The sequence below is a fragment of the Oryctolagus cuniculus genome, chromosome 17 (genome assembly GCF_964237555.1).
Source record: "Oryctolagus cuniculus chromosome 17, mOryCun1.1, whole genome shotgun sequence".
Lineage (NCBI taxonomy): Eukaryota > Metazoa > Chordata > Mammalia > Lagomorpha > Leporidae > Oryctolagus > Oryctolagus cuniculus.
The window spans coordinates 66220026-66247019 of record NC_091448.1 but is presented as its reverse complement, the minus strand read 5'-3'; the positions used below and the strand labels follow the sequence as shown (position 1 = coordinate 66247019).

At 62.4% G+C, this 26994-nt stretch overlaps 2 protein-coding genes across 5 annotated transcripts; both read left to right on the top strand.

Moving 5' to 3' along the window:
• Positions 1 to 144: 144 nt before the first annotated feature.
• FLCN (folliculin) lies at positions 145 to 17368 on the top strand. 4 transcript variants are annotated; one of them, XM_008251599.4, is made up of 13 exons: positions 145 to 280; positions 2505 to 2697; positions 3752 to 4006; positions 5417 to 5563; positions 6717 to 6938; positions 7375 to 7535; positions 10168 to 10259; positions 11939 to 12129; positions 13911 to 14024; positions 14265 to 14388; positions 15272 to 15403; positions 15507 to 15612; positions 16535 to 17368. In XM_008251599.4, the coding sequence occupies exons 3-13, from the start codon at positions 3758 to 3760 to the stop codon at positions 16734 to 16736; spliced, it is 1740 nt and encodes a 579-aa protein (XP_008249821.2). In that variant the 5' UTR covers positions 145 to 280; positions 2505 to 2697; positions 3752 to 3757; the 3' UTR covers positions 16737 to 17368. The 4 variants fall into 4 exon arrangements, with proteins under 4 accessions (XP_008249821.2, XP_051687007.1, XP_069917831.1 ...); XM_008251600.3 differs by having other exon boundaries at positions 268 to 862; XM_051831047.2 differs by lacking the exon at positions 5417 to 5563.
• A 3202-nt stretch (positions 17369 to 20570) lies between these two features.
• Positions 20571 to 26705, top strand: PLD6 (phospholipase D family member 6). The gene is made up of 2 exons (XM_051831049.2): positions 20571 to 21063; positions 21168 to 26705. Exons 1-2 carry the CDS (start codon positions 20640 to 20642, stop codon positions 21410 to 21412), a joined length of 669 nt encoding a protein of 222 aa, XP_051687009.2. The 5' UTR covers positions 20571 to 20639; the 3' UTR covers positions 21413 to 26705.
• The last annotated feature ends 289 nt before the right edge of the window (positions 26706 to 26994 follow it).

Below are 26994 nucleotides of genomic sequence, written 5' to 3'. Positions count from 1 at the left end.
AACCATTCTGTACTTCTCTGAGAGGGGGAGCGGCGCAGCGGCGTGGAAGAGGAAGGTGTCGGGTTGGGAAATTCCCGCTGCCACTAGACTTCGGAGTTACGGGGGCGCGGGCCTTCGTTCCCAGACCCAAGGACCTGGTGGGGCCTCGCTCGCCTCGCGGTGCGGGGTGCGCTCGGGCAATCCGGGCGCCCCCGCGGCGGGCATGGGCGGATGGTACGGTCCGACCCAGTCACGCGCCTCTGGCTTGGCGCCGGGGCAGCCTGGACTGAGGGGACCGCGGGTGAGTGTGGCCGCCCGGGTCTGGGCGTCTCCCCCTCGGGGTCGGGCCCGCCGTGCAATGCGGCCGCGACCACCTGTCCCTTAGGGCCGGCTCCGGCCTCACCTTGACCTGTCCGGCGGGGACGGCGAGGGCCCGGCCGAGTGTGGGGCGGGCAGCGGTGGGCGAGTGGCTTGGGGCGTTGCGGAGAGCTGGCGATGTGGAGGGAGCGTGAGGCCACATCCTAGCTCCTCGCGGGAGGAGGAGGAGCCGGGGCCGTTGTTTGGTTCCGATTTGACGTTGCCCTGCCTCTCTCCCGGTGCCCGCTGCTCCAGCGCCGGCCCGGGTTTGCCCTGGAAGACCGCAGTTCTTCCTAGGGTTGGTGGACGTGGCCGAGAATGCTTGGTCCAGCGAGGTCAGCAGGGGGTGAGAAGCAGCGTGCCGTGGACACCCGGCGCCACCCCGGTGTCCAGCCAGGCTGGTGGGGGGGACCTTTGTCACTGCAGAGAAAGGCGGCAGCCGGTGGCACTGGCTTATCACTGTTGTCATCGCGTCCTTGAGTAACCCTGGCACGTGACCTTGTGTCTGCTGTCCGCGACAACCTAGGTGAGGGCAGCAGCAGTGGTGCCCGCGGGTTCCAGCCGGAAGGAAGCCCCGAGGGAGACCGGTTAGGGGCTGCTGCATGCTCACTGCGGGTCACCTGGCCCCTGCTGGATCTGCGGGGGCTCCTTCAACCCCCTGTGGGCCTCTGGGATCCTAGGGAGCTGGGGGGGGGGGGCGGTGGCAGGGGGGGAGAGTGTGGTGTGGCGGTCCCGGCCAGGCTGAGGAGTCGGGACACCTGCTTGTAGGGTGTAGAGCTCACTGGGCAGGGGAGGCTGGAGTGGAGCTAGAGGAAGGCAGTGGAAGAGAGCTTTATTTGAAAGTCGGAGTTACACAGAGAAGGAGAGAGAGACAGAGAGAGGTCTCCGCTGGTCATCCGCTGGTTCACTCCCCAAATGGCTGAAATGGCTGGAGCTGGGCTGATCCGAAGCCAGGAGCTTTTCTGGGTCTTCCACGTGGGTGCAGGGGCCCAAGCGCTTGGTTCATCTTCCACTGCTTTCCCAGGCCAGAGCAGAGAGCTGGATCGGAAGTGGAGCAGCCGGGACTCAAACCGGTGCTCTTTGAATTGGGTCTGGATTTTTTTTTTTTCCTGGGCCTGGAATACGTTGGGTGACAACGTCTCTGGTGCCCGCTCCGGCCTAGGCAGGCTGGAGCAGGTGTGCGTGGGGTGGGGCAGAGGGCTGCCTTGGTCTGGGTGTGTGGCTGGAAGGAGCCTTTTTTTTTTTTTCCTCCAAGGAAGGCGTGGCCCCCTTTCCAGGCTCTGGGGCAGGGCATCTGTGTCTGCTTTTGTTTTCCATCCTATTAGCCCTGCCTTGACCTCCTGGTTCCAGTTCTGGTTCTGGTCCCGGTCTGGTCCATGGTCACCTCCCATGTCTCCTCGTCCGCTGTGGGTCTCAAAGCCCTTGACGAATGTTCTTGACCTCACTGTCATGGAGCCCCTGGGTTCTTTCTTTAAACTCAGTCCATCGGCTCCTGTGCCACTGGACTGTCCCTGCGGTGGGCACCTCCATCTACTTCCTGTGCTGACGGCTGTCACCTCCCCGTGGGCAGCCCCTAAACCTGTTTATTTATCCGTCACGTGCTCTTTGGGTGCCCTGTGTGTCGGGAACCGCTGTAGACACCAGGGGACAACGTCTCTACCTGCTGGAAATTTTATTTTTATTTTTTAAGATTTGAAAGGCAGAGATATGGGGGGGAGAGAGAGAGAGATCAATCAATCTTCCATCCAATGGTTCGCTCCCCAAATGGCTGCAACAGCTGGGGCTGGGCCAGGCTGAAGCCAGGGGCCAGGAGCTTCTTCTGGGTCTCCCACGTGGGTGCAGGAGCCCAAGCACTTGGACCATTCCCAGGAGCGTTAGCAGGGAGCTGCATTGGAAGTGGAGCAGCCTGGACTCGAAGTGGCACCGATACGGGATGCTGGCACTGCCGGCAGACGCTTAACCTCTGTGCCACAGCGCCGGCCCCAGGAAATCTGGTCTTTGTAAAGGGGAAGTACACACAACCTGTTAGGAGACAGAAATGAGGCAGGGCGGGGGCAGGGCAGCTGTCCCGGGTGGGCTGGCTGGGGAGGCCTCGGACCGGGTACAGGGCAGGGGCAGGGCCGCGGGTGCCTGGGACCTTCTCCCCAGCCCTGCCCTCTCATCTGCAGTCGGTGTGGCCACGGCCTGCTCCAGGCGTCCCGGCTGAGCCTCGGGCCGTCTGCACTTGCGTCACCTGCCTCTGGGAACACCTCGGGCCAGGGGCCGGAGCCTCCGCTCTCCACGCTCACTCCCGCCCGCTTCTCTTCCGTTTTGCCTCTGCCATTGCCAGCCCCTGCTGCGTCCGGGTCCGCGGACGGCCAGGTGGGTTGCCATTGGTGGGCAGGCACGGGTGTGGGCTCTGTTTCTCTGACCTTGACCTCTGCTAGGGCACCAGTGACCTCCCTGTTACTTTGCAGGGGATCCCTGCCCACTGTTTTTTTTTTTTTTTTTCTGTCCAAATTGTGCTAAAATGCACATAAAGTGGACTATTGTCAGCACGCAGCTGTGTGTTGCTGAGTGATGGAACCGCCAGCACAGGCTGGCTCCAGTGCTGTCCACATGCCGGGCTTAAACATGAACTGCCCAACCCCCTGGCACCATTGCCCCTTCCGTCCCTGTGGATCCCACCACTCGGAGCCCGAGCCCCACCCCCACCCCCAACTTGGATGTGTGAATTTCAAAGTTCTTTTTGCACCAAAGGAAACTTTATCCTTCCCTTCCAGAGGTAAAGTCCCCCGTACAGTCTCGTGTCAATTGGGCATTGCTTGTCCTTTTGTGACGGGCTCCTGTCACCGGGCTTGCCATGCTGTGAGCCAGCCTGCACGGCCTCTTCCGCTGTCGTCCAGGTCTCCTGTGTCATGTTGGAGCCTCACTCTCCGAGGCCCCAGGGGTCTGCATCCTGGGGCTTCAAGACCCCTCCTCTGGGGGCCTCTGCCAGCCCCACTGGCCCCTCGGAGCACTGGACTGGGCAGGTTCCCGTGCCCCTCCCCGGGGAGGGCTGCTTCCTCGTCCAGACTGGGAGGCGCTCAGCAGGTGCGTGCTGGGCAGGGGTCCACTTGAAGTCCACTTTATGGACCTCTCAGTCGCCCTGGAGTTTGCGGGTCCCTGCAAGGGTAGCTGTCCTTCTCCTGTGCTGTCTGCCCCGGGGCCCTGTCTCAGTTCTGCCCGGAGGGCCTTTGGTGCGGCCATTCACCCCCACGCCCCCTCTCGTGGCTGCCTCTGGGCCCGATGGGATCTGGCTTCCGTTGTCTGTGCTGCCCCTGACGTGGCGCTGGGTGCAAAGCGGGTGCTGCCCCAGTGGTGAAGCGGGAAGTCCTAGAGGCGCCGGGGAGGTTCCGTGGGGTGCCTTCTGCTCACGGTGTCCCCTGCTCCCCAGGGCACCATGAACGCCATTGTCGCCCTGTGTCACTTCTGCGAGCTGCACGGCCCCCGCACACTCTTCTGCACGGAGGTGCTGCACGCCCCGCTTCCCCAGGGCGCCGGGAGCGGGGACAGCCCCGGCCAGGGCGAGCAGGCCGAGGAGGAGGAAGGCGGCATCCAGATGAGCGGCCGCGGCCGCGCCCACAGCCCCGCGGAGGGGGCCGGCGCCGAGCCGGGCAGCGCGGGGCCCAGGAAGTCGGACATGTGTGAGGCAAGTGCGCTCCGTTCAGGGTCTCGGGGAGGCGCGGTCCCCCAGCAGGCCTCCTCTCAAGTGGCACCCCGAAGGCATGTGCGTCTCTGTGCCCCCAAGTGCTGCCGTAGCTTTCCTAGCCGGCTCTGTGCTGAGTGTCGGCACCCACACGGCCCAGCCACAGCCCTGCGTCCCCTGGCGCACGTGCTCACCATGCCCCGGCTGTGAGCCTGGGGGAGTGGGCCTCAGCACCCCGGCAGATCAAGGCTCTGCTGGAGGCCCTGAGGTGGGCGCTGGGCGCTGGACGTGGGCATTGGACCTGGCCCTGCTTTAGGAACAGGCTGAGTTCTGTTGGTTTTTCTGAGAGGCAGGCGCTGTATCAGAGCCTCATCTATTGCTGCTAATGCCCATGAGGGGTCCTGGGGAGAGGGGAGCCCTCAGACACTGGCAGTGGGGGCCCTAGGGGGCTCAGCCAGCTTCCGGAGAGGCCTGGAGCCAGGGTTGGGGTTCACCTTGGAGGAGGCCTGCACCTCTTGGGCAGGGCCTTGCCTCGGGGCCCTGCTGTGCACGGCCCTGGGGGCCTGGATGCCTCAGGCTGCTGGTGGCCTCCGCGGGCTGCACGGTCCACTCCTGCAGCAGGCAGTGTGGCAGGCTGTTCCCAAGCCTCTGCCTCCAACCCTGTCCGTGCGGGGCCCCTGCCTGTGGCTGGGCCGAGTGTGTTCAGGACCAAGGACAGAAGCTCAGTGGCTGTGGACAGGGCTCCCGAGAGCAGCACAGCCCCGTGCCCTCAGGCCAGCCACAGTCCACCCCAGCCTCAGCTTTGTCTTCTGTGGAATGGGGTTTCTCACAGGGTTGCAGCTTAGATAGAGCGACGGACCTGTTCACAGAACCTGCCGCTCACATAAATAAATGCCTGTTCCCACCGACCTCTGACCACCTTGGGGACCTCTTGGTCCTGCTTTTCCTGTCCTGGAAACCTTTAACTCCTCAGATGAGTGCTAATCTAGGAGCCACTTATTCCTATGCAAAAATAGAGTTTTCTTTCGGGTTTATTTATCTGAGAGGCGGAGCTACGGAGAGAAAGGTCTTGCATCCCCTAGTTCACTCCCCAGGTGGCCGGAACGGCTGGGGCTGAGCTGATCCAGAGCCAGGAGCTTCTGGGTCTCCCATGTGGGTGCAGGGGCCCAAGCACTTGGGCCATCTTCTACTGCTTTCCCAGGCCATAGCAGAGAGCTGGCCTGGAAGAGGAGCAGCCGGGACACGAACTGGCACCCATGTGGGATGCCGGCGCCGCAGGCGAAGACTTAGCCTGCTACGCCACAGCGCCAGGTCTAAAATTAGAGCCTCCTAAATGCAGCTTGGCTTGGAGTGGGCTTGAGAGTTTGTCGGCTGCCCTGCAACTAACAGGTCTTCTCCTGCGGCCCCGGGCAGGGCTGCCGCTCTCTGGCCGCGGGCCACCCGGGCTACATCAGCCACGACAAGGAGACTTCCATCAAGTACGTCAGTCACCAGCACCCCAACCACCCCCAGCTCTTCAGCATCGTCCGCCAGGCCTGCGTCCGCAGCCTGAGCTGTGAGGTGAGCCTCTCTCCGGGGGCGGGCCCGCCCCTGGGAAACCCGCTTGTCCGGGTTCAGTGATGGTGGGGTAGGGGCGGTAGGGGAGATGCGTGTCTAGGACTCGGAGAAGTCATGTCGAACTGGCCGGGGTTGCCGGACTTGCATTTGTGCTTTGTGTCTCGTTTGCTTGTTTCTAAGGTTTATTTTATTTGAACGGCAGAATGATAGGGAGGGAGACCTTCCATCCGCTGGTTCACTCCCCAGATGCCCACAGCAGCCAGGACTGGGCCAGCCGAAAGCCAGGAGCCAGGAACTCCATCCTGGTCCCCGCTCTGGGTGGCCCAGTCACTCAGCCACGTGCACGCCCCATCCCTGCTGTGCTCCGGGCCGGCTGCGTTGTGCCCTCCCTCCGCCTTCTCACCGGGAGCTGCTGGGCCCTTGCCCTCAGCTGTTCTCTCATTTTACTGTCCTGTGATTTGTCTGTGGGCAGGCGGGTGGCCTTGTCTGCTGGGAGATGTGTGTTAGGTGTGTGTCCATGGGGAAATGGGGCGTGAGGAAGCTGCTTAAGCCCTCAGGTGGTTTGGCACTGGGTGTCCAGGTGAGTCAGCTACCACCGGGTGTGGGGCAGGTGGGATACTTGTGTAGCCGTCACTTCTGGGCACCAGGTCGTGTCCTGGATGCTCCACTTCTGATCCGGCTCCCTGCTGATGGCCTGGGAAAGCAGGAGAAGATGGCCCAGTGCTTGGGCCCCTGCACTGGTGTGGGAGACCTGGAAGAAGCTCCTGGCTCCTGGTTTCAGATTGGCCTAGCTCTGGCCACTGAGGCCACTTGGGAGAGGGAACTAGCAGATGGAAGCCCTCTCTCTGTAAAAACTCTGCCTCTCAAATAAATAAATAAATAAATAAGCCTTAAAAAACAGAGCACTCAGGGCTCAGGGTGGAGGACTCCAGGCGCCCGCCTCGGGTGCTGGCCAGGTGTCCCGTGGCACTGATGTCGTGTTGGGGAAGTCTGGTCATGGGAACTATGAGTTGTGGTGTCTGCCTTCGTCCCCACGCGTCCCGCTGTCCCCCATGACTAGTCCGAGTCAGCAGCAGGCCTGGGCAGGGCGCTCTGCCTCGATTTGGCTCACGCGGGGAAGGGGCTGGCTCCTGGAGTTCCCGTGGCTTCCCCGCAGGTCTGCCCCGGCCGCGAAGGCCCCATCTTCTTCGGGGACGAGCAGCACGGCTTCGTGTTCAGCCACACGTTCTTCATCAAGGACAGCCTGGCCCGGGGCTTCCAGCGCTGGTACAGCATCATCGCCATCATGATGGACCGCATCTACCTCATCAGCTCCTGGCCCTTCCTGCTGGCCAGGGTGCGGGCCATCATCGACGAGCTGCAGGGCAAAGCCCTCAAGGTGAGCGCTGGTGCAGCCGTGGGCTCTGAGCGCTCTGGGCTCCAGGCTGCCGCCAGTGCCGTGAGCTCCCGCCGTCTCGGCACCGGGCCAGCTGCACTCAGGTGGTGGCAGCGGCGTCCCCGCAGCGGGCCTGTTCCCGGGCACTGTGGCTGCGGGAGGGCCGGGCATGCGCTCGTTCTGGGCGGAGCAGCTGCTTTACCTGCTGGAGCTGCGGGGCTGGCTGGCGACCCTCGTCCATGCGGGGACTGAGGCCTCTTCCCAGGGGGGATCCCTGGGGGCAGGGCCCAGGGCTACCCCAGCGGGAGCCTAAGGAGTCCTTTCAGGAGGGGGCCGGGGACATCCTGCCCGGCTCCTGGGCCCCGCCCCCCGGGTGGCCCCGAATCCGGATGGGGCAGCACACGGTGTGCTGAGGCGCCCTGGGGCCTTTGCGTGGCAGGTGTTTGAGGCGGAGCAGTTCGGGTGCCCACAGCGCGCGCAGCGGATGAACACGGCCTTCACGCCCTTCCTGCACCAGCGGAACGGCAACGCAGCGCGCTCGCTCACGTCCCTGACCAGTGACGACAACCTGTGGGCGTGCCTGCACACCTCCTTCGCCTGGTGAGCACCCGGCCCGCTCCCAGTCCTGGGCAGGGGCGGGAGTGGGGTCTCCCTGCTGGAGTGAGAACCGCTCTTCTCTTCTGTGCGGCTGGTTCTGCCTCAGGGTCTCTGAAGCAGTTGGCTGCTGATTTTCAAGTTTGTTTTTTTTTTTTTTTTTTTTTGATACGTGAAAATTACATTTCTAAGGTACAGCATGATGTTTTGGTCTGTGTGTCTCTTGTGGGATGGCTAAATCAAGCTGTCAGACACGTGTATTCCCTCATACACTTGTCCTGTTTTGCATGATACGAATACTTGGAATCTACCCTGTTTTCTCCTGTACTTTATTTTATTATTTTAAGATTTTTTTTTTTCAGAGGTAGAGTTACAGACAGTGAGAGGCAGAGAGAGAGAGAGGTCTTCCATCTGCTGGTTCCCTCCCCAAATGGCTGCAATGGCCAGAGCTGCGCCCATCTGAAGCCAGGAGCCAGGAGCCTCTTCCAGGTCTCCTACATGGGTGCAGGGGCCCAAGGACTTGGGCCATCTTCCACTGCTTTCCCAGGCTATAGCAGAGAGCTGGTTTAGAAGAGAGGCAGCCAGGACTAGAACTGGTGCCTATATGGGATGCTGGCACTGCAGGCAGAGGATTAACCTACTGTGCCACGGCGCTGGCCCCTACTCCTGTATTTTAAATCATTTCCTTTATGGGAATTTTCAAACATAGCCAAAGTAAACAGCGCAGTACACATATACCATCTGGTTCAATTTTAGCAGTTACTAGCAATAAAAAATTATTTTTAATTGTTTTATTGGAACCAGTGTTGTGGCAAACAGGCCATGTCGCTCCTTGCGACAGCTGCATCCCGTATTGGAGCGACAGTTGGAGCCCCAGCTACTCTGCCTCTGATCCAGCTCCCCGCTATGTCCCTGGGAGGCGCCAGATGTTTGTTCAAGTCCCTGGGTCCCTGCCACCCATGTGGCAAGATGGAATTCCTTGGGGCCGGTGCTTGGCATAACGGGTAAAGCTGCTGCCTGCAGTGCCAGCTTCCCATATAGGTGCTGGTTCAAGTCCCGGCTGCTCCGGTTCCGATCCAGCCCTCTGCTATGCCCTGGGAAAGCAGTAGAGGGTGGACCAAGTCTTTGGGTTCCTGCACCTGTGTGGGAGACCCAGAGGAGGCTCTTGGCTCCTGGCTTTGGATCGGCACAGCTCCAGCTGTTGTGGCCAGTTGGGGAGTGAACCAGCGGATGGAAGACCTCTCTCTCTCGCTTTCTCTCTCTCTCTGCCTCCTCTCTCTGTGCGACTCTGACTTTCAAATAAATAAATCTTAAAAAAAAAAAAAAAAAAAAAAAAAAAAAAAAAGATGCAGTTCCTGGCTCCTGTGGCTTCAGCCTGGCTGTTGTAGCCATCTGGGGAGTGAACCAGTGGATGGAAGATCTCTCTGTCTGTCTGTCTCTGTGTGTCTCCCTTTCTGCTAGTCTGCCTTTCAAATAAATAAAATAAATCTGTAAAAATTAATTATTAATTAATTATAAGGATTTTTCAAGCTAAGGTTTGATAGGAGGGGGCTTGACTATGAGCAGGAAGCTTTCTTTTTTAATTTTTTTTTTTTTTTTAAGATTTATTTATTTGAGGGCCGGCGCCGCAGCTCAACAGGCTAATCCTCCGCCTTGTGGCGCCGGCACACTGGGTTCTAGTCCCGGTCGGGGTGCCGGATTCTGTCCCGGTTGCCCCTCTTCCAGGCCAGCTCTCTGCTGTGGCCAGGGAGTGCAGTGGAGGATGGCCCAAGTGCTTGGGCCCTGCACCCCATGGGAGACCAGGAGGAATCACCTGACTCCTGCCGTCAGATCAGCGCGGTGTGCCAGCCGCAGCACACGGCAAAGGAAAGCCCTTTCTCTCTGTTTGTCTCTCTCTCTCACTGTGCACTCTGTCTGTCAAAAAAAAAAAAAAAAAAAAGATTTATTTATTTGAAAGGCACAGTTACAGAGAAAGAGAGGGAGAGACAGAGTTCTTCCCATCCACTGGTTCACTCCCCAAATGGTTGCAAAGGCCAACGCTGGGCCAGGCTGAAGCTAGGATCCAGGAGCTTCCTCCGGGTCTCCCACGTGGGTGCAGGGGCCCAAGCACTTGAGCCATCTTCCGCTGCTTTCCCAGGCCATAGCGGAGAGCTGGATGGGAAGTGGAGCAGCCAGGACTCAAACCAGTACCCATATGGGATGCTGGCATTATAGGCGGTGGCCTAACCCTCTGTGCCACAGCACCGGCCCCAAACTGGAACTCAAACCAGGCATTTGATGTGGGATGCTGGCATCCACATGGTGGCCTAATCATGGGGGCAAACACATGCTGTGGCTTTTTTTTTTTTTTTTTTTTTTTTTAAGTATTGATTTATTTGAGAGGTGGAGAAACAGAGAGCTTCTGTCCTCTGCCTCACTCCCCATAGCCTTCAGTGGCTGGGGTTGGGCCGGCATGAAGCCAAGAGGTGGGATTACAACACACGTCTCCCCACGTGGGTGGCAAGAGCCCGATCCTGGAGCCACCCCCGCTGCCTGTGTTGCGGTCTCAGGGGGGCCTCTCCTTGGTGTGTCCCTGTGGACCCCAGGTCCAGGGTGTCCTTTGGCGCGAAGGCCTCACGGCTGGCGCTGTGTTCCCCAGGCTCCTGAAAGCGTGCGGCAGCCGACTGACGGAGAAGCTGCTGGAAGGCGCGCCGACCGAGGACACCCTGGTGCAGATGGAGAAGCTGGCCGGTGAGGCTGGGGGCGGCCCCTCGCCCTCCGTGTTTCTGTTCACTTCCTGCCTGGTTTTGTTTGACGGGCACAGGAGAGACTCTGTTCCCAGGTGCGCTGGGAAAATCCATAGAGAGGTGTGTTGGAGAGAAGTGAGTGAGGAAGGTGCTTTTGTTTTGTTTTACAGATTTATTTATTGAAAGGCAGAGTTATTTGGGGAGGGGCCGAATGCAGGAACTTGGCGCTCCATCTGGGTCTCCCACAAGGATGTGGGGGCCCCGGTACTTGAGCCGTCTCCACTGCCTCCCCAAGCATGTTAGCTGGGAGCTGGGTGAGAATGAGCAGCCGGGACTCGAACCCGTGCTCTTACGCTGGTGTCACACACAGGCGGGGGCTTAACCCACTGCACTGTGGGTCCAGCCTCGGTCCTTTATGTGAAACTGACCACCAGGGGGTCCTGGCATGGTGAGCCCCGCTACCCAGGACCTCTCCATCCTGGCTGAGTTTTCCACCAGGGCAGACCGGTACCTGGGGGTCTCGGGGTAGCTGCGGGCAATGCCTTTAACCGTGCGGTTTCTCACGTGGGGTTGCAGAGAGAGCAGAGCAAGCTCAGAGCAGACCCAGCCTCGCACCCCGCCTTCTCGTCCTTGTGGGTCAGTTGGGCCGGAACCATTTACTGATGGTGCCAAGAGTCCAGGCTGGAGTGGGGGCGGGGCGCCGAGGGCTTTCTCACGGGAGGCGGGGCCTCTGCTGCTCCCGTGTGCCCTTCCCTGGGCCCGGCTGTGCTTGTTCTTGGGGTGCTCGGGAGGACTGTGGCTGAAGGAAGGGGCGTGTGCAGCCCTGGGAGGAGCCCCGGGCGGAGAGGCGCTCCACTCCGCCAGCGCTGCGGCTGGCCTGTGGTTCCTTTTTCTTTTCTTTCTTCTTTCTTTTTTTAGAAGATCGCTTGCTTGATTGACTTTGAAAGAGGGACAGGAAGGTTTTCCATCCTCTGGGTGATGCCCCCACAGCCCCATGACAGCCTGGGCTAGGCCCCGTCTGGGTCTCCCGCGTGGGAGATGGGAACCCAAGCACTTGGACCATCCTCTGCTGCATCTAGGCGCACTAGCAGGGAGCTGGATTGGAGCTGGAACAGGGGGCTGGCGCCGTGGCTTAGTGGGTGGGGCTGCCATCTGTGGTGCCGGCATCCTGTTTAGATTCCCGTCCTGGCTGCTCCACTTCCGATCCAGCTCCCTGCCAATGCGCCTGGGAAAGCAGCGGAAGGTGGCCCAAGTGCTTGGGCCCCTGCGCCCACACGGGAGACCCAGATGAAGCTCCTGGCTTCAGGTCAGCCCAGCTCTGACTGTTGTAGCCATTTGGGGTGTGAACCAGCAGATGGAAGATCTCTCTCTCTCCTGCTTGCTTTCTCTGTGCCTCTCCCTCTCTGTAACTCTGCCTTTCAAATAATTAAATTAAAAAAAAAAAAAGAAGAAGAAGTAGGGCGGCCAGGACCCGAGCCAGGGGTGCCAGTGGCCTAGCGGTGGCAGTAACCCACTGCACCATGTGCCTGCCCTGGTGGATTTGGGCTTTCCCAGGAGGACAGCCAGGGGTCAGCAGCCGGCTGGCCGGTGCCGCCATGAGCTCCGCGGGCTGGAGCGGTCGGGACGGGGGCGGCTCGCACCCGGAGGCCGCAGGTCGCATGAGCAGCCTGGTCGCCGTTCTAGACCTGGAAGAGGAGTCGGAGAGCTGGGACAACTCGGAGACCGAGGAGGAGGAGAAGGCCCCCGTGCTGCCGGGGGGCGCCGACGGGCGGGAGCTGACCAAGTGCCCGACAGACTCGTCCTTGCTCTCGGACCGCGGCAGCTGGCAGCCCCGCAAGCCGACCGGCTTCAAGTCGCTGCGGCACATGAGACAGGTAGGCGGCACCCGGCAGAGCCCCGGCTGCTCTCCTCCGCCGGCCCACCTGCCCTTGGGCCCGGCGGCTCGGCACCCAGAAGGGAGTCCTTGGAGAGGGCTATGGAGTGTGGGAGCCACAGGAGCAGCTATGCCGAGGGGTTGGCGTCCTGCCCACGTCCCTCTGAGTCTTGCTGTGCTGGAGTCCTCTAAGGGGCCGCGCCGCACGGGTCCTCTGTTGGCTGCAGCCTGGACTCCGCAGTACGCAGTGACGGTCATCCCCAGAAAACCCGCGAGTGCGGCCGTGGTCGAGATAGCCCGAGGCAGGCACGGCGGGCAGCGTGTGCGGGGCTCGCCAGTCCGTCCCACAGGAGGTAGCCCAGCTCTGCTGAGCGGAGCATGGTCCCCCACCCGCCTAGCCTGAGCAGCGGGTGTCGCCCCGCACGCCTCCCTGTGGTGGCAGATGCGAGCACGTGGCGCTAGTGGCAGGGCTCCCCCGCGGCATCCGGATGCAGCCACCCGCGCCGGCTGGGGTCTGGACTCCACGGGAGGGGACTGCCGTGGTACTGCTGAGGTTCCGAACAGCGCAAGCGCTTGTTTGGTTTTAATTATCCTCAAAGCTTGGCTTCCTAGAGACCATGAGATAGCAGGCCTTTCTTTTATTTGTATTTTAAAACACTGACTGATTTATATTATTTGAAAGGCAGAGTGACAGAGGGAGAGGCAGAGAGAGAGAGCGCGCGCACTTCCCTTCACTGGTTCATTCTGCGGATGCCTCTCGGAGCCGGGGCTGGGATGAGCCAGCACCAGGAGCCAGGGACCCCAGCGGGTGGCAGGGACCCAGTCACTGGGCTGCCATCTGCTGTCTCACGCTGGGAGGGAGCTGGATCGGCGTCGGAGCCAGAACTCAAACCCAGGCCCTCTGCTATGAGACGCCGGCCTCCAAGGAGCAGCTGAACCTAGGGCCGCGGCGCCCGCCCCAGGCAGGCCCCTGCTAAGAGGCCAGTGTGGGGGAAGTTCCAGGGCGCGGTGGGCTGGGGGAGGGCCCTGCGGGATGAAGAGGGCCCGCAGTCCTGCACAGGACACCACTGGGGTCCAGGCTCCTGCTGGCGAGGGCGCAGCCGTGGCCTGGGGTGTGGGGAAGGCCGGGTGCCCCTCCCTCTCTGGTACCGGTGCAGCTGCCAGTGGCTCAGGAAAATGGGGTGTTGTGAGGGGCTGGCACCATGATGTAGTGGGTGACGCCGCAGCCTGCAGTGACAGGTCCCATGTGGGCACTGGTTCGAGTCCCGGCTGTTCCACTTCCGACCCAGCTCTCTGCTATGACCTGGGAAGGTAGTGGAGGATGGCCCAAGTCCCTGGGCCCTGCACCCACGTGCGAGACTTGGAAGAAACTCCTGGCTTCAGATCAGCACAGCTCTGGCCGTGTGGCCATCTGGGGAGTGAACCAGCAGATGGAAGATCCTCTCTCTCTCTGCCTGTGCTGCTCTGTAACTCTGCCTTTCAAATAAATAAACTTTTATAAAAAAAAAAAAAATCAGGCGTTCTGAGAGAATGTAGATGGTGCCGAAGTTGACGGCTTTTGGCTTCACCTTGTTAAAAATAAAACCGGCTCCAAGATCTGAACGGGCGTCAGAGCCCGGGACCCCTCTTTTTGGTGCAGATCAGGGCACGTCCGTCTGTGCGCCCTCTTGATCCTGGCAGGTCACCAGGCTCCCTGAGCGGGTGACTTCTCGCATCCTTGCTGTACAGGGCCCCCCGGCGGGGGGGACTGCTGAGCGGCCAGCACTGCCCTCTGTCCCCCAGGTGCTGGGCGCCCAGTCCTTCCGCATGCTGGCCTGGCACGTGCTCATGGGGAACCAGGTGATCTGGAAGAGCAGAGACGTGGACCTGGTCCACTCGGCGTTCGAGGTCCTCCGGGTAAGCGTCTGCGCTGGGTGGCTGTGGTGGCACACGGCCGCCGCCCTGTCAGGGTGCGGGGGTGCCAGGTCCTGGGGCTGGGACTGCTCAGGAAGTGTGCACAGGGGCGTGCTAGGGGCTGGGAGCTGCTACAGCAATGGCTCCCTCTCCCAGCTGGCCCTCCCTTGTAGGGCGGGGCGGGGCGGGGCGGGGGCGGGGCTGGCATCGGGGGCGGGGCTCCGAGTGCTATGTCCTCTGCAGACCATGCTGCCCGTGGGCTGCGTGCGCATCATCCCCTACAGCAGCCAGTACGAGGAGGCCTACCGCTGCAACTTCCTGGGGCTCAGCCCGCAGGTGCAGGTCCCCGCCCACGTGTTGTCCTCAGGTGCGTGCCACGCGGCCCCCCCACCCCGGGGAGGGGAGGCTGGGCCTGGGAGGCGGCAGCACCCACGCTGCAGGCCCAGCTGTCTTCTGTCATTGAAGCCGGTGGGGCGGGGGGAGCTGGGTGACCTGACTGCGGCTGTGGCTGTGGTCACGGGGCGGGCACAGAGGGCGCGCACGCCCTGAGGATGGTCCCCAGGGGAGGTCGGCATCCTGGGACGCCGTTGTTGTTTCCTGGGCTCCTTGTTTTTTTTTTTTTAAGGTTTACTTATGTAGTTTAACTGCCAAGTCTGGGCCAGGCTGAAGCCAGGAGCCAGGAACTCTGTCCTAGTCTCCCACATGGGTGCAGGGACCCAAGCACTCAGGCCAGCCTCTGCCGCCTTCCCAGGCCATTAGCAGGGAGCTGGATTGGAAGCAGAGCAGCGGAACCGGAACCCGCTCTCTGATCCGGGCAGTGGGCATGCAGGCGGCCCCGGCTTGCTGGGCTGTCCGCAGCAGGCCTTCCATGGTCATGCCCGTCCCTGTGACATTCCTAGTTCCTCATTCCTCCTAGCTCTGAGCCTCCCCTGCCTTGGCTAGTGCAGCCGGGCTCTGAGCAGGGACCCGGGAGGTGAACCTGCAGCCCTCCGCCCAGGCGTGTGTGTCCAGCAGGCAGCCTGGGGCCGCATGCTGACTGCTGGGCATACCCGAGGCCCTGGACAGCCGCCCCTGCAGCACCAGGGGGCGGCGTCTGCCCTGGGTGGCGTTAGGCACGCAGGCTGTGGGCGCAGACACAGGCCTGGAGTGCCAACCCACCGCTGGCTATGGGGCCGGGTTGCCTGGTTGGTGGTGGGAGCGGCTGGGGGCTGCATCGTGTGGGTGTGTGAGGGCCGTGCCGTGCCGCGCAGAGTTCGCCGTCGTCGTGGAGGTCCACGCGGCCCCCCGCTCCACCCTCCTCCCGGCGGGCCACGAGGACGAGCAGCCTCTGAGCAAGTATGAGTTCGTGGTGACCAGCGGGAGCCCCGTGGCCGCGGACCGAGGTGGGTGCGCCAGCTGGGCTGCCCTCCCTTGGGGGCGGGCAGGCCACCCCCCCCGCCTGGCCTGGGGCTCACGTGCCCCCCCTATCTCCACCCTTGTCCCCAGTGGGCCCCACCATCCTGAACAAGATCGAAGCAGCTCTGACCAACCAGAACCTGTCTGTGGACGTGGTGGACCAGTGCCTCGTCTGCCTCAAAGAGGAGTGGATGAAGTAGGTACCCAGGCCGGGGCACGGCTGCCCGCTCGCCGCCTACAGCCCACGAGGCCAGGAGAGGTGGCCCAGGGCCTCCGTCCCTGCTGCCGAGGGCCGAGGGCCACAGCACATGGGGGAGCGCCCCTCCTTTGCTGCCCTGTTGTTCTGTGTAATTAGCTTTGAAATCTAAGTCGGGTAACAAACGTTCCTTTTTTTAAAAAAATTTTGAGAGACAGAAGCTGCCATCTGCCAGTTCACGCCCCTGATGCCTGCAAGAGACCTGGCTGGGCCAGGCGGGAATCAGGAGCCGGGAGCTCCATCCGGGACTCCTGCGCAGGAGCCCGGCTCTACCCTAGGCGTCCCTGGTGCCGGCCCCTCACCCCAGGGGTCCGTGCTGGCAGGAGCCAGAGTCGGGAGCCGAGCCAGGCACTTCCCAGTGGGCTGTGCGCGTCCCAGGCACCGGGCAGAACGCCACCCCTCTGGGCACCTGGCTTTATTTCCACCTGCCTTAGCCCTGCGCTCTTCCGGCACGTGCGTCAGACATCCTGACTGCCCACAGGACAGCGAGGCGTCTGGGCAGGCAGACGAGTTGAGGGAGCTGTTTCTTTCCCGTCTCTCTGCTGTTGGGGTGCACCGGCCCTTGTCCCCAGGGCTGGGGGCCATGGGGCTGGCTGCTCCCCGCCACAACCCGGAGTTGGAATCCCAGCCCAGCTGCAGGGCTCTGGCCGGTCCTGAAGCCGTTTGGCTTGCTCTGGTGGCCGGGACTGGGCCGGGGGTTCTGGGCTGGTGTGTGTGTGGCCAGGACTGGGCCGGGGGTTCTGGGCTGGTGTGTGTGTGGCCGGGACTGGGCCGGGGGTTCTGGGCTGGTGTGTGTGTGGCCCGCTCTGCTGGCCGGGACTGGGCCGGGGGTTCTGAGCCGTCACGTGTCTGGTCCCCACAGCAAAGTGAAGGTGCTGTTCAAGTTCACCAAGGTGGACAGCCGGCCCAAAGAGGACACGCAGCGGCTCCTGAGCGTGCTGGGCGCGGCCGAGGAGGACAACGTGAAGCTGCTCAAGTTCTGGATGACCGGCCTGAGCAAGACCTACAAGTCACACCTCATGTCCACCGTCCGCAGCCCCATGGCCTCCGAGGCGCGGAGCTGACCCGCGTCCCAGCCTGAGGGGCGGCTGGCATGGACCACGTCCTCTAGGGACGTGGGGGCGTGGGGATGGGGCCCGGGCCTGGTGTCGGGGCACCCGTGACGGGGAGGGCTCGGGGGCGCGCGCAGCTGGTGCCTCCCCGGGACTCGGGCAGAGTGGGCCCGTCCCGGCGTGGCTGCCCCCATGGCCGCAAGCCCTCTGCAGGTTCCCGAGCCGAGCGCGAGCTTTCTGGGTCTGCGCAGTGAGTCGTGCGCGTCCCCGCCCCGGCTCTGTGGGATGCGCGCCCGGAGGCCATGGACTTGTCTCCCGGGGGTGGGGGAGACTGCAGCAGCAGTGGAGCCGCCATCCTTCCCGCAGGAACACAGTGGGGGGGTGCCTGCCCCCTGCGCCGCCAGGGCTGCAGCCAGCAGTTCCCACGGTGCTGTCGCCTCTGGCGGCTTCACGCCCCACCCCCGCCCCACTGCCTCCATGGGCGCTCATGGCTTGGAGAGGTTGGCAGTTTGCTGATCTGTGTGTAGTTTGTTTTTGTGTTCTTATTTTAATTTATGTCTAACACGAAGACCAGGTTTCTATGACTGGCTCTCTGTAGGAGGCCAAAAACATTGAAACACAATAAAGTATTTTTCTAAGCTGTTGGTTTGGCGCCTACCATTTTCAGCCTGCTCAGAACACAGGACCCCAGGGTGGCACCGTGAGTGGCCAGCGCTCTGTGGCAGGAGGCGGTCTGAGCCGCGTCACCGCCTCCAGGCCCCCAGGGAGCCGGCCAGGGTTGGGGGAGGAGAGCACCAGGAGGCCCCCTGTCCGTGCACCCGGCCACCGGCTCGGCCCCAGGAAACGGGTTCTCGGAGAGACAGGAAGGGGGCTGGGCGGTGGCTGGGTGCCGTGGCACGCGTAGCACGGTGGAGTGACACATCAGTCATCTGCCCCGGCCCGCGCAGGGGTGGCTGCCGCGTAGCTCAGGCGGCCCCTCGGGGCAGGGCTGTCCCAGTCCAGCGGCCTGGACCGGAGACCTGGCTGCCCCGCCGCCCCGTGACCAAGCCTGGCCCCGGGGTGCTGGTGCTGTTCACGCCGCCGCGGAGAGCGCGAATGCAGAGGCGGCCGGGACTTTCGTCACTGCCCCCGGGGATGGCCGCACTCAGGTGAGCGGGTGCCCTGGTCACAGGTCTGGAGGTGGCAGTGGCGTGGACGTGTCATAAGTCCTGCTGCTTAACCCTTTGTCCCCAGGTGGAGCCACACAGGGTCTTCCTGGCTTTGCTGATGTACACGTGGCAGCCGGGCAGCCCCGGGACCAGGAACGCATCGCCGCAGCGCGGTGCTGGGGGCAGTGCACCCCGGAGCTGCCCTCCCAGTCCTGTCCCAGCGCCTCTCCGTGGAGCCTCACAGCCCCCGTAAGTGCCGAACCTTGAGTTTCTCCGTCAGTTCTAGGAAAACCCACAGGTACGTGGGACGTGGGGGCGGGGAGATGAGTCCAAGGCTGTGTGTGTCGGTGCAGAGAGCTTTGCAAATCGTTTTTCCGAGAAGACCCCTTGTATGCACGGATCTCCACAGACTCCCCGAGAAGCCTCTCCCCCGAGCTTTCCCTCTGCTGACGGGCATCACCCCTGTGCTGGGAGGCCCCCACTGTGATGCGCGGTCGGCTCGGGCGCGCGGGTGGGTACCTGTTGTCCTGCACTCACTCCCATCCTGTGGCTTTGAAGCTGCAGTGTCTCTTGCAGACGGCGTGTGCTACCTTCTTGCCTCTTTTTTTTTTTTTTTAATTTTAATTTTTTTTTTTTTTGACAGAGTGGACAGTGAGAGTGAGAGAGAGAGAGAGAGAGAGAGAGAGAAAGGTCTTCCTTTGCCGTTGGTTCACCCTCCAATGGCCGCTATGGCTGGCGCGCTGCGGCCGGCGCACCGCGCTGATCCGATGGCAGGAGCCAGGTGCTTCTCCTGGTCTCCCATGGGGTGCAGGGCCCAAGCACCTGGGCCATCCTCCACTGCACTCCCTGGCCACAGCAGAGAGCTGGCCTGGAAGAGGGGCAACTGGGACAGAATCCGGCACCCCGACCGGGACTAGAACCCGGTGTGCCGGCGCCGCTAGGCGGAGGATTAGCCTAGTGAGCCGCGGCGCCGGCCACCTTCTTGCCTTTTAATCCTGGCTGGCAGTTTCTAGTTTTTGACTGCGTGTTATTCTGTATGCATTCATGTAGTTACTGATAGAGCTGAATTTATGTCTACCATTTTGCTATTTTCTATAATGAACTTTTTAACTTTTTGAAGAACCCTTGTATTTGACACACACGCAGAGTCACGGCTTTTTTTTCTTTCTTTTTTTAAGATTTATTTTATTTGGAAGGCACAGTTACAGAGAGAGGGAGAGAGAGATCTTCCATCCGCTGGTTCACTCCCCAGATGGCCACAATGGCCAGGGCTGGGCCAGGCTGGAGCCAGGAGCCAGGAGCTCCATCCGGGTCTCCCACGTGGGTGCAGGGGCCCAAGGACTTAGCCCATCTGCCGCTGCTTCCCAGGCCCCAGCAGGATGCTGGATGGGAAGTGGAGCAGCTGGGACTCGCACAGGCGCCCACGTGGATGCCAGGTCACACGTGGCAGCTTAACCCGCTGTACTGCAATGCAGGCCCTTAACTGTGGGGGTGAACACCCCCCACCCTGCCTTGCTGCTGCTTTGTCTCCATCTTTTTGGTTGAAAAAGTGCTCTTTAGGACAACATTTTCTGATTCTTAAGAGCTTCTTTTTAAAAATTTATTTGAGAGGCACAGTTAAAAACCAAGAAAGGGGGAGAGGGAGGGAGGGAGGGAGGTCTTCATCCACTGGTCCATTCCCAAATGGCCACAATGGCCGGAGCTGTGCTGATCCGGAGCCAGGAGTCAGGATCTTCTTCCGGGTCTCCCATGCGGGTGCAGGGCGCAAGGACTTGGGCCATCCTCCACTGCTTTCCCAAGTGCGTTAGCAGGGAGCTGGCTAGGAAGTGGAGCAGCTGGGACTCAAACCTGCTTCCCTATGGGAAGCCGGCATCGCAGGTGGCGGCTTGAGCTGCCATTCCCGCGTGCTCAGAGCACAGCCTCACCCCGTGACACTTGGGGAGTCAGTCCTGGTCCTCCAAGGGGCCCTGAGAAACCGGGATGTGGGCACGGATGCGGGTCACAGCCCACAGGCGCACGACGGGGTGGTCCCGCGTGCCCACCGGGTTGCGCCTCCTGGCCGTGGGGCACTGGCAGCCTGCCAGCCCGCTCCGCCTCCCCTGCCCAACCGCAGCCCCCGGCAGCCACGGCGCAGCGTGGGGAGGGCGACCTGCCCACCAGAGCGCAGCGCTCCTGCGGCTCGGGTCCTCAGGACAAGGAGCTCGCAAGCCCGCCCCGAGCGCCCCAGGTTCTCCGAGGCACCAGGGACTCGGGCGGCCCTGGGGGCTCCCGCCCTGCCGCCGCGGGGTCACGCCCAGCCCTCCCGGGTGGCCACGGGGGTGTGCCCGCGGCTGGGTGGGGGCGCGTACAGGGCGCTGGGGCTGATGCGGGACAGCCTGGTGAGCCGTGGACCCCCTGCGCTCCCCCACCCCGCCCCCGGGAGCGCAGGACCTGCCCGGCGATGGTCCTGTGGCCGCTTGTGACTGGACTTACGCAAGGGTGCAGCTCGCAGGTGCCTGGGGGCGCCGGGCGCCTGGCGGGGCAGCCTGGCGCGCAGGGTCCTGGAGCACGTGGGGGGCGTGGCCAGGCATGAGGGAGCGAGGGCGGGAGCCAGCACGTGGTGTGGGCGTGGCTGAACACGTGATGCGAGGGCGAGGGCGGGGGCAAGAGCACAACAAGGGGGCGTGGCTGAGCACGTGCGGGGGCGTGGTCGAGCACGTGCGGGGCGTGGCAAGGCGCCCAGGCCCGCGGCGTCGTCGTCGTCGTCGTCGTCGTCGTGTCGTCGGGCATGGGGCGGTTGGGGTGGCGGGCGGTGGCGGTGGCGGCCGCGGGCCTCTCGCTGGCCCTGGAGGCGTTGCCCTGGCTGCTGCGCTGGCTGTGGGCCGGGCGGCGGCGGCCGCGGCGCGAGGTGCTCTTCTTTCCGTCGCAGGTGACCTGCACCGAGGCCCTGCTGCAGGCCCCGGGCGCGGCGGCGGCGGCCCCCGCGGGCTGCCCGTGCAGCCTGCCGCACTGCGAGAGCTCGCTGAGCCGCCTGCTGCGCGCCCTGCTGGCCGCCCGCGCCAGCCTGGAGCTCTGCCTCTTCGCCTTCTCCAGCCCGCAGCTGGGGCGCGCCGTGCAGCTGCTGCACCAGCGCGGGGTGCGCGTGCGGGTCATCACCGACTGCGACTACATGGCCCTCAACGGCTCGCAGATCGGCCTGCTGCGCAAGGCGGGTAGGCCGGGGGTGGGGGCGCCCGGAGGGGGGGGGCGGGCGGGGCCCGGGGGTGCGCGTGTGCGCGTGCGCCGTGCGAGGGGGCTTGCTTGGCCGGCCCCGCAGGGATCCAGGTTCGCCACGACCAGGACCTGGGCTACATGCACCACAAGTTCGCCATCGTGGACAAGAAGGTGCTGATCACGGGCTCGCTCAACTGGACCACGCAGGCCATCCAGAACAACCGGGAGAACGTGCTGGTCATGGAGGACCCGGTGTACGTGCGCCTCTTCCTGGAGGAGTTCGAGCGCATCTGGGACGAGTTCAACCCCGCCAAGTACACCTTCTTCCCGCAGAAGCAGGCGCGCTGACTCCGGCGGGCCAGGGGCTTCGCCGGCTGTGGCTGGCTCCGTGGGGGCGGGGTGGGCTTGTTAAAAGGGGAATCCCCGCCGTGGGACCCCCCCAGGACGCCCCCCCTGGGCCACCAAGTTGAAGCCCGGGGTGCGGGGCTGGGGGGCCGGGCGCCCTCGCCCCGGAGCGCGCTTGGTCTGGGAGGGGGCGCCCGTGCCTCCACGGCCCGAAGCCGCCTCCAGCTTGGCGGCCTTGACGTTGGGTCTGCGCGGTGTGCGGGGCGGGGGATGGGGGGGTGGGGGCGGGGCGGGGCGGGGCGGCCTCTTGGCACCGGAATAAAGCGCTCTTGTTGTCAGCTGAAGCGCTCTTGTTGTCAGCTGTGCGTGCCGCGTGTTTGCCCAGCCCAGCCCGTCCGGGCCCCTGCCCGCTGCGATCCTGCGCGCGCCCCCTTAAACGGTTGGGTCAGCTCCCCCAGGGCCCGGGCCGCCGCCTCCCCGCTTCCTGGGCTGAGGTCAGGGCGGCGCTTTGACCAGGAGGCCCGGGAAGCCGCCTGGTGACTGTTTGTACGACGAAGCTCCACGTATCCACATATCCTAATGCGTTTTCAAAGATCGGTTGATTGACTTGAAGGGCGGAGTGACGGAGAGGGAGAGACGGGGACCTGCCACCCGCTGGGTCACTCCCCAGATGCCCTCGACGGCTGGCGGTGGGGTCAGGGCAGAGCCAGGAGCCTGAGGCTCCCCCCACCCCCTCCCCGGGCTCCCACGCGGGTGGCTCAGCAGGGGGCTGGGTTGGAACCAGCGGGGCCAAGTTCTCCTCTGCGACACTTGTGGCGGTGGTGAGGCGGTTACTGCGCTGGCCTTAGCCCCGCGACCATGCAGTGTGCGGGTGCAGCTAGGCTGCCTCTTCAAGCCCTGTGTCGGTTTATTGGGTTGTTGAGCGGCGGGGAGACACGGGGAAGAGGTCTTCCGTCTGCTGCCCATACCCCAAATGCCTGCAGCAGCCAGGGCTGGGCCAGGTGCGAGCCAGGAGCCGGGAACTCAATGCAGCGCCCCCTCGTGGGCCATCGCTGCTGCCCCCAGGGTCTGCATTAGCCCGAAGCCTAAGACCGCCTGCAGTGTTGGCATCCCATATGGGCGCCGGTTCGAGTCCCAGCTGCTCCACTTCCAATCCAGCTCTCTGCTGTGGCCTGGGAAAGCAGTAGATGACCCACGTCCTTGGGCCCTGCACCCGCCTGGGAGACCTGGAAGATGCTCCTGGCTCCTGGCTTCAGATTGGCTGAGCTCCAGCTGTTGCGGCCGTAGGGGAGTGAACCAGCGGATGGAAGACTTGCTCTTGCTCTCTCTCTGCCTCTCTTTCAAATAAATAAATTTAAAAAAATAATAAGGCACCAACTTCACTCTAGAAGCGCGCAGCCCCAGGGATGGTCGGGCGTTAGCAGAATCCGGGTGGGTGGATGGTTTTGTGTGGTCCGTGAAAGAGGCTCCAGGACCCAGACTGCGGCCCTCGGCGGGAACACGGTCCCCATCTGTTGGGGTCCCCTCCACACCTGCCACGTGTGTCCTGGGTGGGATTCATGGCCCGGGGCGTGGCCTCTGGGGGGTCTGGCTTCTCCATTTACATAATGCCTTGGGAGTTGGGCGCTGCGGCTGTTCGAGCGCTCTGCTTCCCTCTGCGTGTGTGCGTGCCTAGGAGCCGGGTCGTTGGGTCACTCGTGCTCGGTCACTCGAGGAGCTGCCAGGTGTCCTGCCGGGCCTGGTGGTCTCGCCTTCCCGCCGGCACCACCCGGCTGCCTGGGCTCTGCAGGTGCGCCGGGCAGGCGCCGCCCCGACGCGCTCTGGGTCGCTTTCCAAGGAAAGCGTGGTCTCATTCTGCGCCGTTCTCGGGCTTGTCTGTTTGCTGGAGCTCCTTGTCCGTGCTGGATCCGCGGCCCTCCCCTAACAGGAAAACCGCTCAGCAGCAGGTGAAGCCGCCCACAGAGCTTCCTGCCACTGCGCCCTGGCTCAGGCGCCGGCCCGGGCCAGCTGCAGCAGGCTAAGCCACCGCTCGCAATGCCAGTGTCCCCGTACGGGAGCGCGGGGTCGAGTCCTGGCTGCTCCACTTCTGATCCAGCTCCCTGGTTTGCTTTCTGATTTACTTTAAAGGCAGAGTTACAGGGGCAGGGAAGAGATCTTCCACCCACTGATAGACTCCCCAGATGGCCACAATGGCTGGGGCTGGGCTGAAGCCAGCAGCCAGGAGCTTCTTCCCAGTCTTCCACTTGGATGCGGGGGCCCAAACACTTGGGCCATCTTCCACTGCCTTCCCAGGCCATAGCAGAGAGCTGCATGGGAAGTGGAGCAGCCGGGACTGGAACTGGCACCCACACGGGATGCTGGTGTCACAGGTGGCGGCTTTACCCGCCACGCCACAGCACCAGCTCCCGGCTCTCTGTTAAGGCCACTGGAGGAGCAACAGATGATGGCCCAGTTCTTGGGTCCCTGTTACCCCTCTGGGGAGGCAGGATGGAGTTCCTGGCTCTTTGCTGGCCCAGCCTGGATGGTAGCAGTGGCCATTTGGAGAGTGAAACAGCAGATGGACGATCTGTCCCTTCCTGTCACTTAAAAAAAAAGTGCTTGGGCCCTTGGCTACCCACGTGGGAGACAGAGTTCTGGGCTCGTGGCTTCGGCCTGGCCCAGCCCTGGCGTTGCAGGCACCTGGGGAGTAAGCCAGGGTTGGACACGCGCACGCGCTCACTCTCTCTGTGCCATTCAAGCGTATTAAAAGAAACAAATGGCCGGCGCTGCGGCTCACTAGGCTAATCCTCTGCCTTGCGGCGCCGACACACCGGGTTCTAGTCCCAGTCGGGGTGCCGGATTCTGTCCAGGTTGCCCCTCTTCCAGGCCAGCTCTCTGCTGTGGCCCGGGAGTGCAGTGGAGGATGGCCCAGGTGCTTGGGCCCTGCACCCCATGGGAGACCAGGAGAAGCACCTGGCTCCTGACATCAGATCAGCGCAGTGCTGGCTGTAGCGGCGGCCACTTGGGGGGTGAACCAAACGGCAAAGGAAGACCTTTCTCTCTGTCTCTCTCACTGTCCACTCTGTAAAAAAAAAAACAAAAACCAAAACAAAACAAAAACACAAAAAACAGACGGCTTTGCAAGCGGTACCTCGGATTCTTCGGGCGATCTTGCTCTCCCGTGGTACTGTTTGGGGCGTCTGGTCAGTCTGCCACCTGTGCTGCCATGGCCAAGCCAAGACCTGCTCCTGGGTGCCCCCGGGGGCCTCCCCATCACCTGCCCCTGGGTCTGGGGCCGACTCCACCCTCTGCCTGCGGGAACCCAGGGCTGAGCAGCGCCATGCACGGCTGGGCAGTGTTCCCTCCCCAGTGGCCTTGGCCGCTCTGCTGTCCAGGCATCCACGGGGGGTGTGGTGTTGGGGTGGGGGCGGGGGGCCTGGGTGCGTCCTCACGCAGCAGGGAAGCTGAGTGCGCCTGCTCCAACCCAGCCTGGCTGCTCTGGGTTCCTTACGTTCCCACCCAGGGTCTGCATCAGCGGGTCAACTCCTGGGGGTGGGGGAGCAGCTGAGGCTTAGATAACGATGGGCGAGCTGTCTCCTCTCTAACTCTGCCTTTCAAATCCGTAAATCTTTTTACAATGTTTAAAGTTTTTAACAAATTTATTTGAAAGGCTGAGTTACAGGGGCAGAGTTGGGGCACGGGGGAGGGGCAGACAGACACCTTCCATCTGCTGGTTCTCTTCCCAATTGGCTAAAGTGGCAGGTGCACTAGCAGGGAGCTGGATTGGAAGTGGAGCAGCCAGGACTCGAACCGGCGCCCATATGGGATGCCGGCACTACAGGTGGTGGCTTAACCTGCTATGCCACTGTGCTGGCCCCTTTAAAGATTTTCAGGTTTTTTTTTTCTTTTCTTTTTCTAGCTTTTTGAAAGCAGAGCGAGCAGAGATAAGAGACACAGATCTTTCATCTGCTGGTTCCCTTCCGAAATGACCACAACTGCTGGGGCTGGGTCAGGCTGAAGCCAGGAACCCAGAACTCCATCTGGGTCTCCCGCCCGGGTGCTCCAACCTGGGCTCCCGGCACCGCAGGCGGGTGCTCAGTTCCCCGAGCCCCAACTGTTTGTTGTTGTTTTGTTTTGTTTTAATTAGAAGGCAGAATGCCAGGGAGAGGGAGCTCTGTATCTGCTGGTTCACGCCCCGGATGCGGAGGCTGGGTCAGGCTGAAGCCAGGAGCTTCTTCCAGGTCTCCCACATGGGAGCAGGGGCCCAAGGACTTGGGCCATCTTCTACTGCTTTCCCAGGCCACAGCAGAGAGCTGGATCAGAAGTGGAGCAGCTGGGTCTTGAACCAATGCCCACATGGGATGCCGGCGCCACAGGCAGCTTCTTTACCTGCTGCACCACGTCAGCCCCCCTCTGCTGCTCACTCAAAGTGGACTGATGGGGCTGGCGCTGTGGCGCAGAGGTAAAGCCGCCGCCTGCAGCGCCGGCCTCCCGTTCGGGCGCGGGTTCACCTGGCCCAGCCCCGGCCGTGGAGGCCATTTGGGGAGTGAACCAGCGGATGGAAGACCTCTGTCTTGCCTGTCTCCACCTCTCTCTGAGTCTTCCAGATGAGTAAAAGAAATCTTTGGGGGGGGGGGGGGAGAGCTGATGGATGATGGGCGGAGACGTGATCTCGCTGGCTCCGGAGCCTGGAATCTGGGGGCGGCGACCGAGTTCGCGCTGTCCCCGGCTTCCACGCCCTTCTCCGCACGCCCGGGGTGACCCGCTCGCCTGTTTCAGAGCAATGAAGAGCAGAATACACGGTTTTTCGTAACAAAATTCCCATGAACTTTTCTTAGACCTTTTATTAAGCAGTAACCATCCAGAACTTGGCTTTGTACATTTGGCTATAATAAATTATTTTTTAAAAAAAGTATTGCAAAAACCTTTGAACAACCAGATTAGGGCTCTGAAAATATGTATCTGTATATGCCATGTGGGATTTTTTTTTTTTTTTTTTTTTGCTAGTTGATTTCTAAACCAGCGGGGTCAGACTTCGATTTTTTCTATCTGAATAAAAGTTGGATGTCGGCGCAGCGGGTTTCACAGGTGCATTACAACCAGAAAACCAGGGCAGGCACACCGCGGCGAGGACACTGTTTTATTGAGCTCGGGGCAGTTGGGGGGCGGAGAGGGGGGGTTGTTTTTTAAACAAAAGCCAAGACTGCTGTGGGCAGATGGGGGCAGGCGTGGGGCGACGCGGGGTCTCCCCAGTCCGGAGTCTCCGCGTGGAAGTCCTCATTTTACCACGCTAAGAACCCAGCCCGGGCCGCGGGGGGGCCCGCGAGGCAGCAGGCGTGCGTACCTCAGCAGGTAACGGGCAAAGGGCGATGCAAAAAACTAGTTTATTGTGCAAGAGTTTAAGTGAAGGCCCGGGGGTTTTACAGAACGCAAAGCGGCGGCCGCACCAACGCCACCGGTCACGCGAGGGAATAAATACTTGGACGTGGTCGACAGGAAGAAACAGGCCTCAAAGGGAGCTGTCCCAGCAGAGCGAGCCGGGCGCCGCCCCGCCCCCTCCTCCCGCACGCTGGGTCACTTGGAGCAGACGCCTTCCCTGCACGTGG

Bases quoted from the DNA above. Each gene is read 5' to 3' on its own strand.
- FLCN (XM_008251599.4), top strand. From the start codon at position 3,758: ATGAACGCCATTGTCGCCCTGTGTCACTTCTGCGAGCTGCACGGCCCC. The intron at 6,939-7,374 runs GTGAGCGCTGGT...TTTGCGTGGCAG, and splicing joins TGCAGGGCAAAGCCCTCAAG to GTGTTTGAGGCGGAGCAGTT. The intron at 15,404-15,506 runs GTGGGTGCGCCA...CCTTGTCCCCAG, and splicing joins CCCCGTGGCCGCGGACCGAG to TGGGCCCCACCATCCTGAAC.
- PLD6 (XM_051831049.2), top strand. From the start codon at position 20,640: ATGGGGCGGTTGGGGTGGCGGGCGGTGGCGGTGGCGGCCGCGGGCCTC. The intron at 21,064-21,167 runs GTAGGCCGGGGG...CCGGCCCCGCAG, and splicing joins CGGCCTGCTGCGCAAGGCGG to GGATCCAGGTTCGCCACGAC.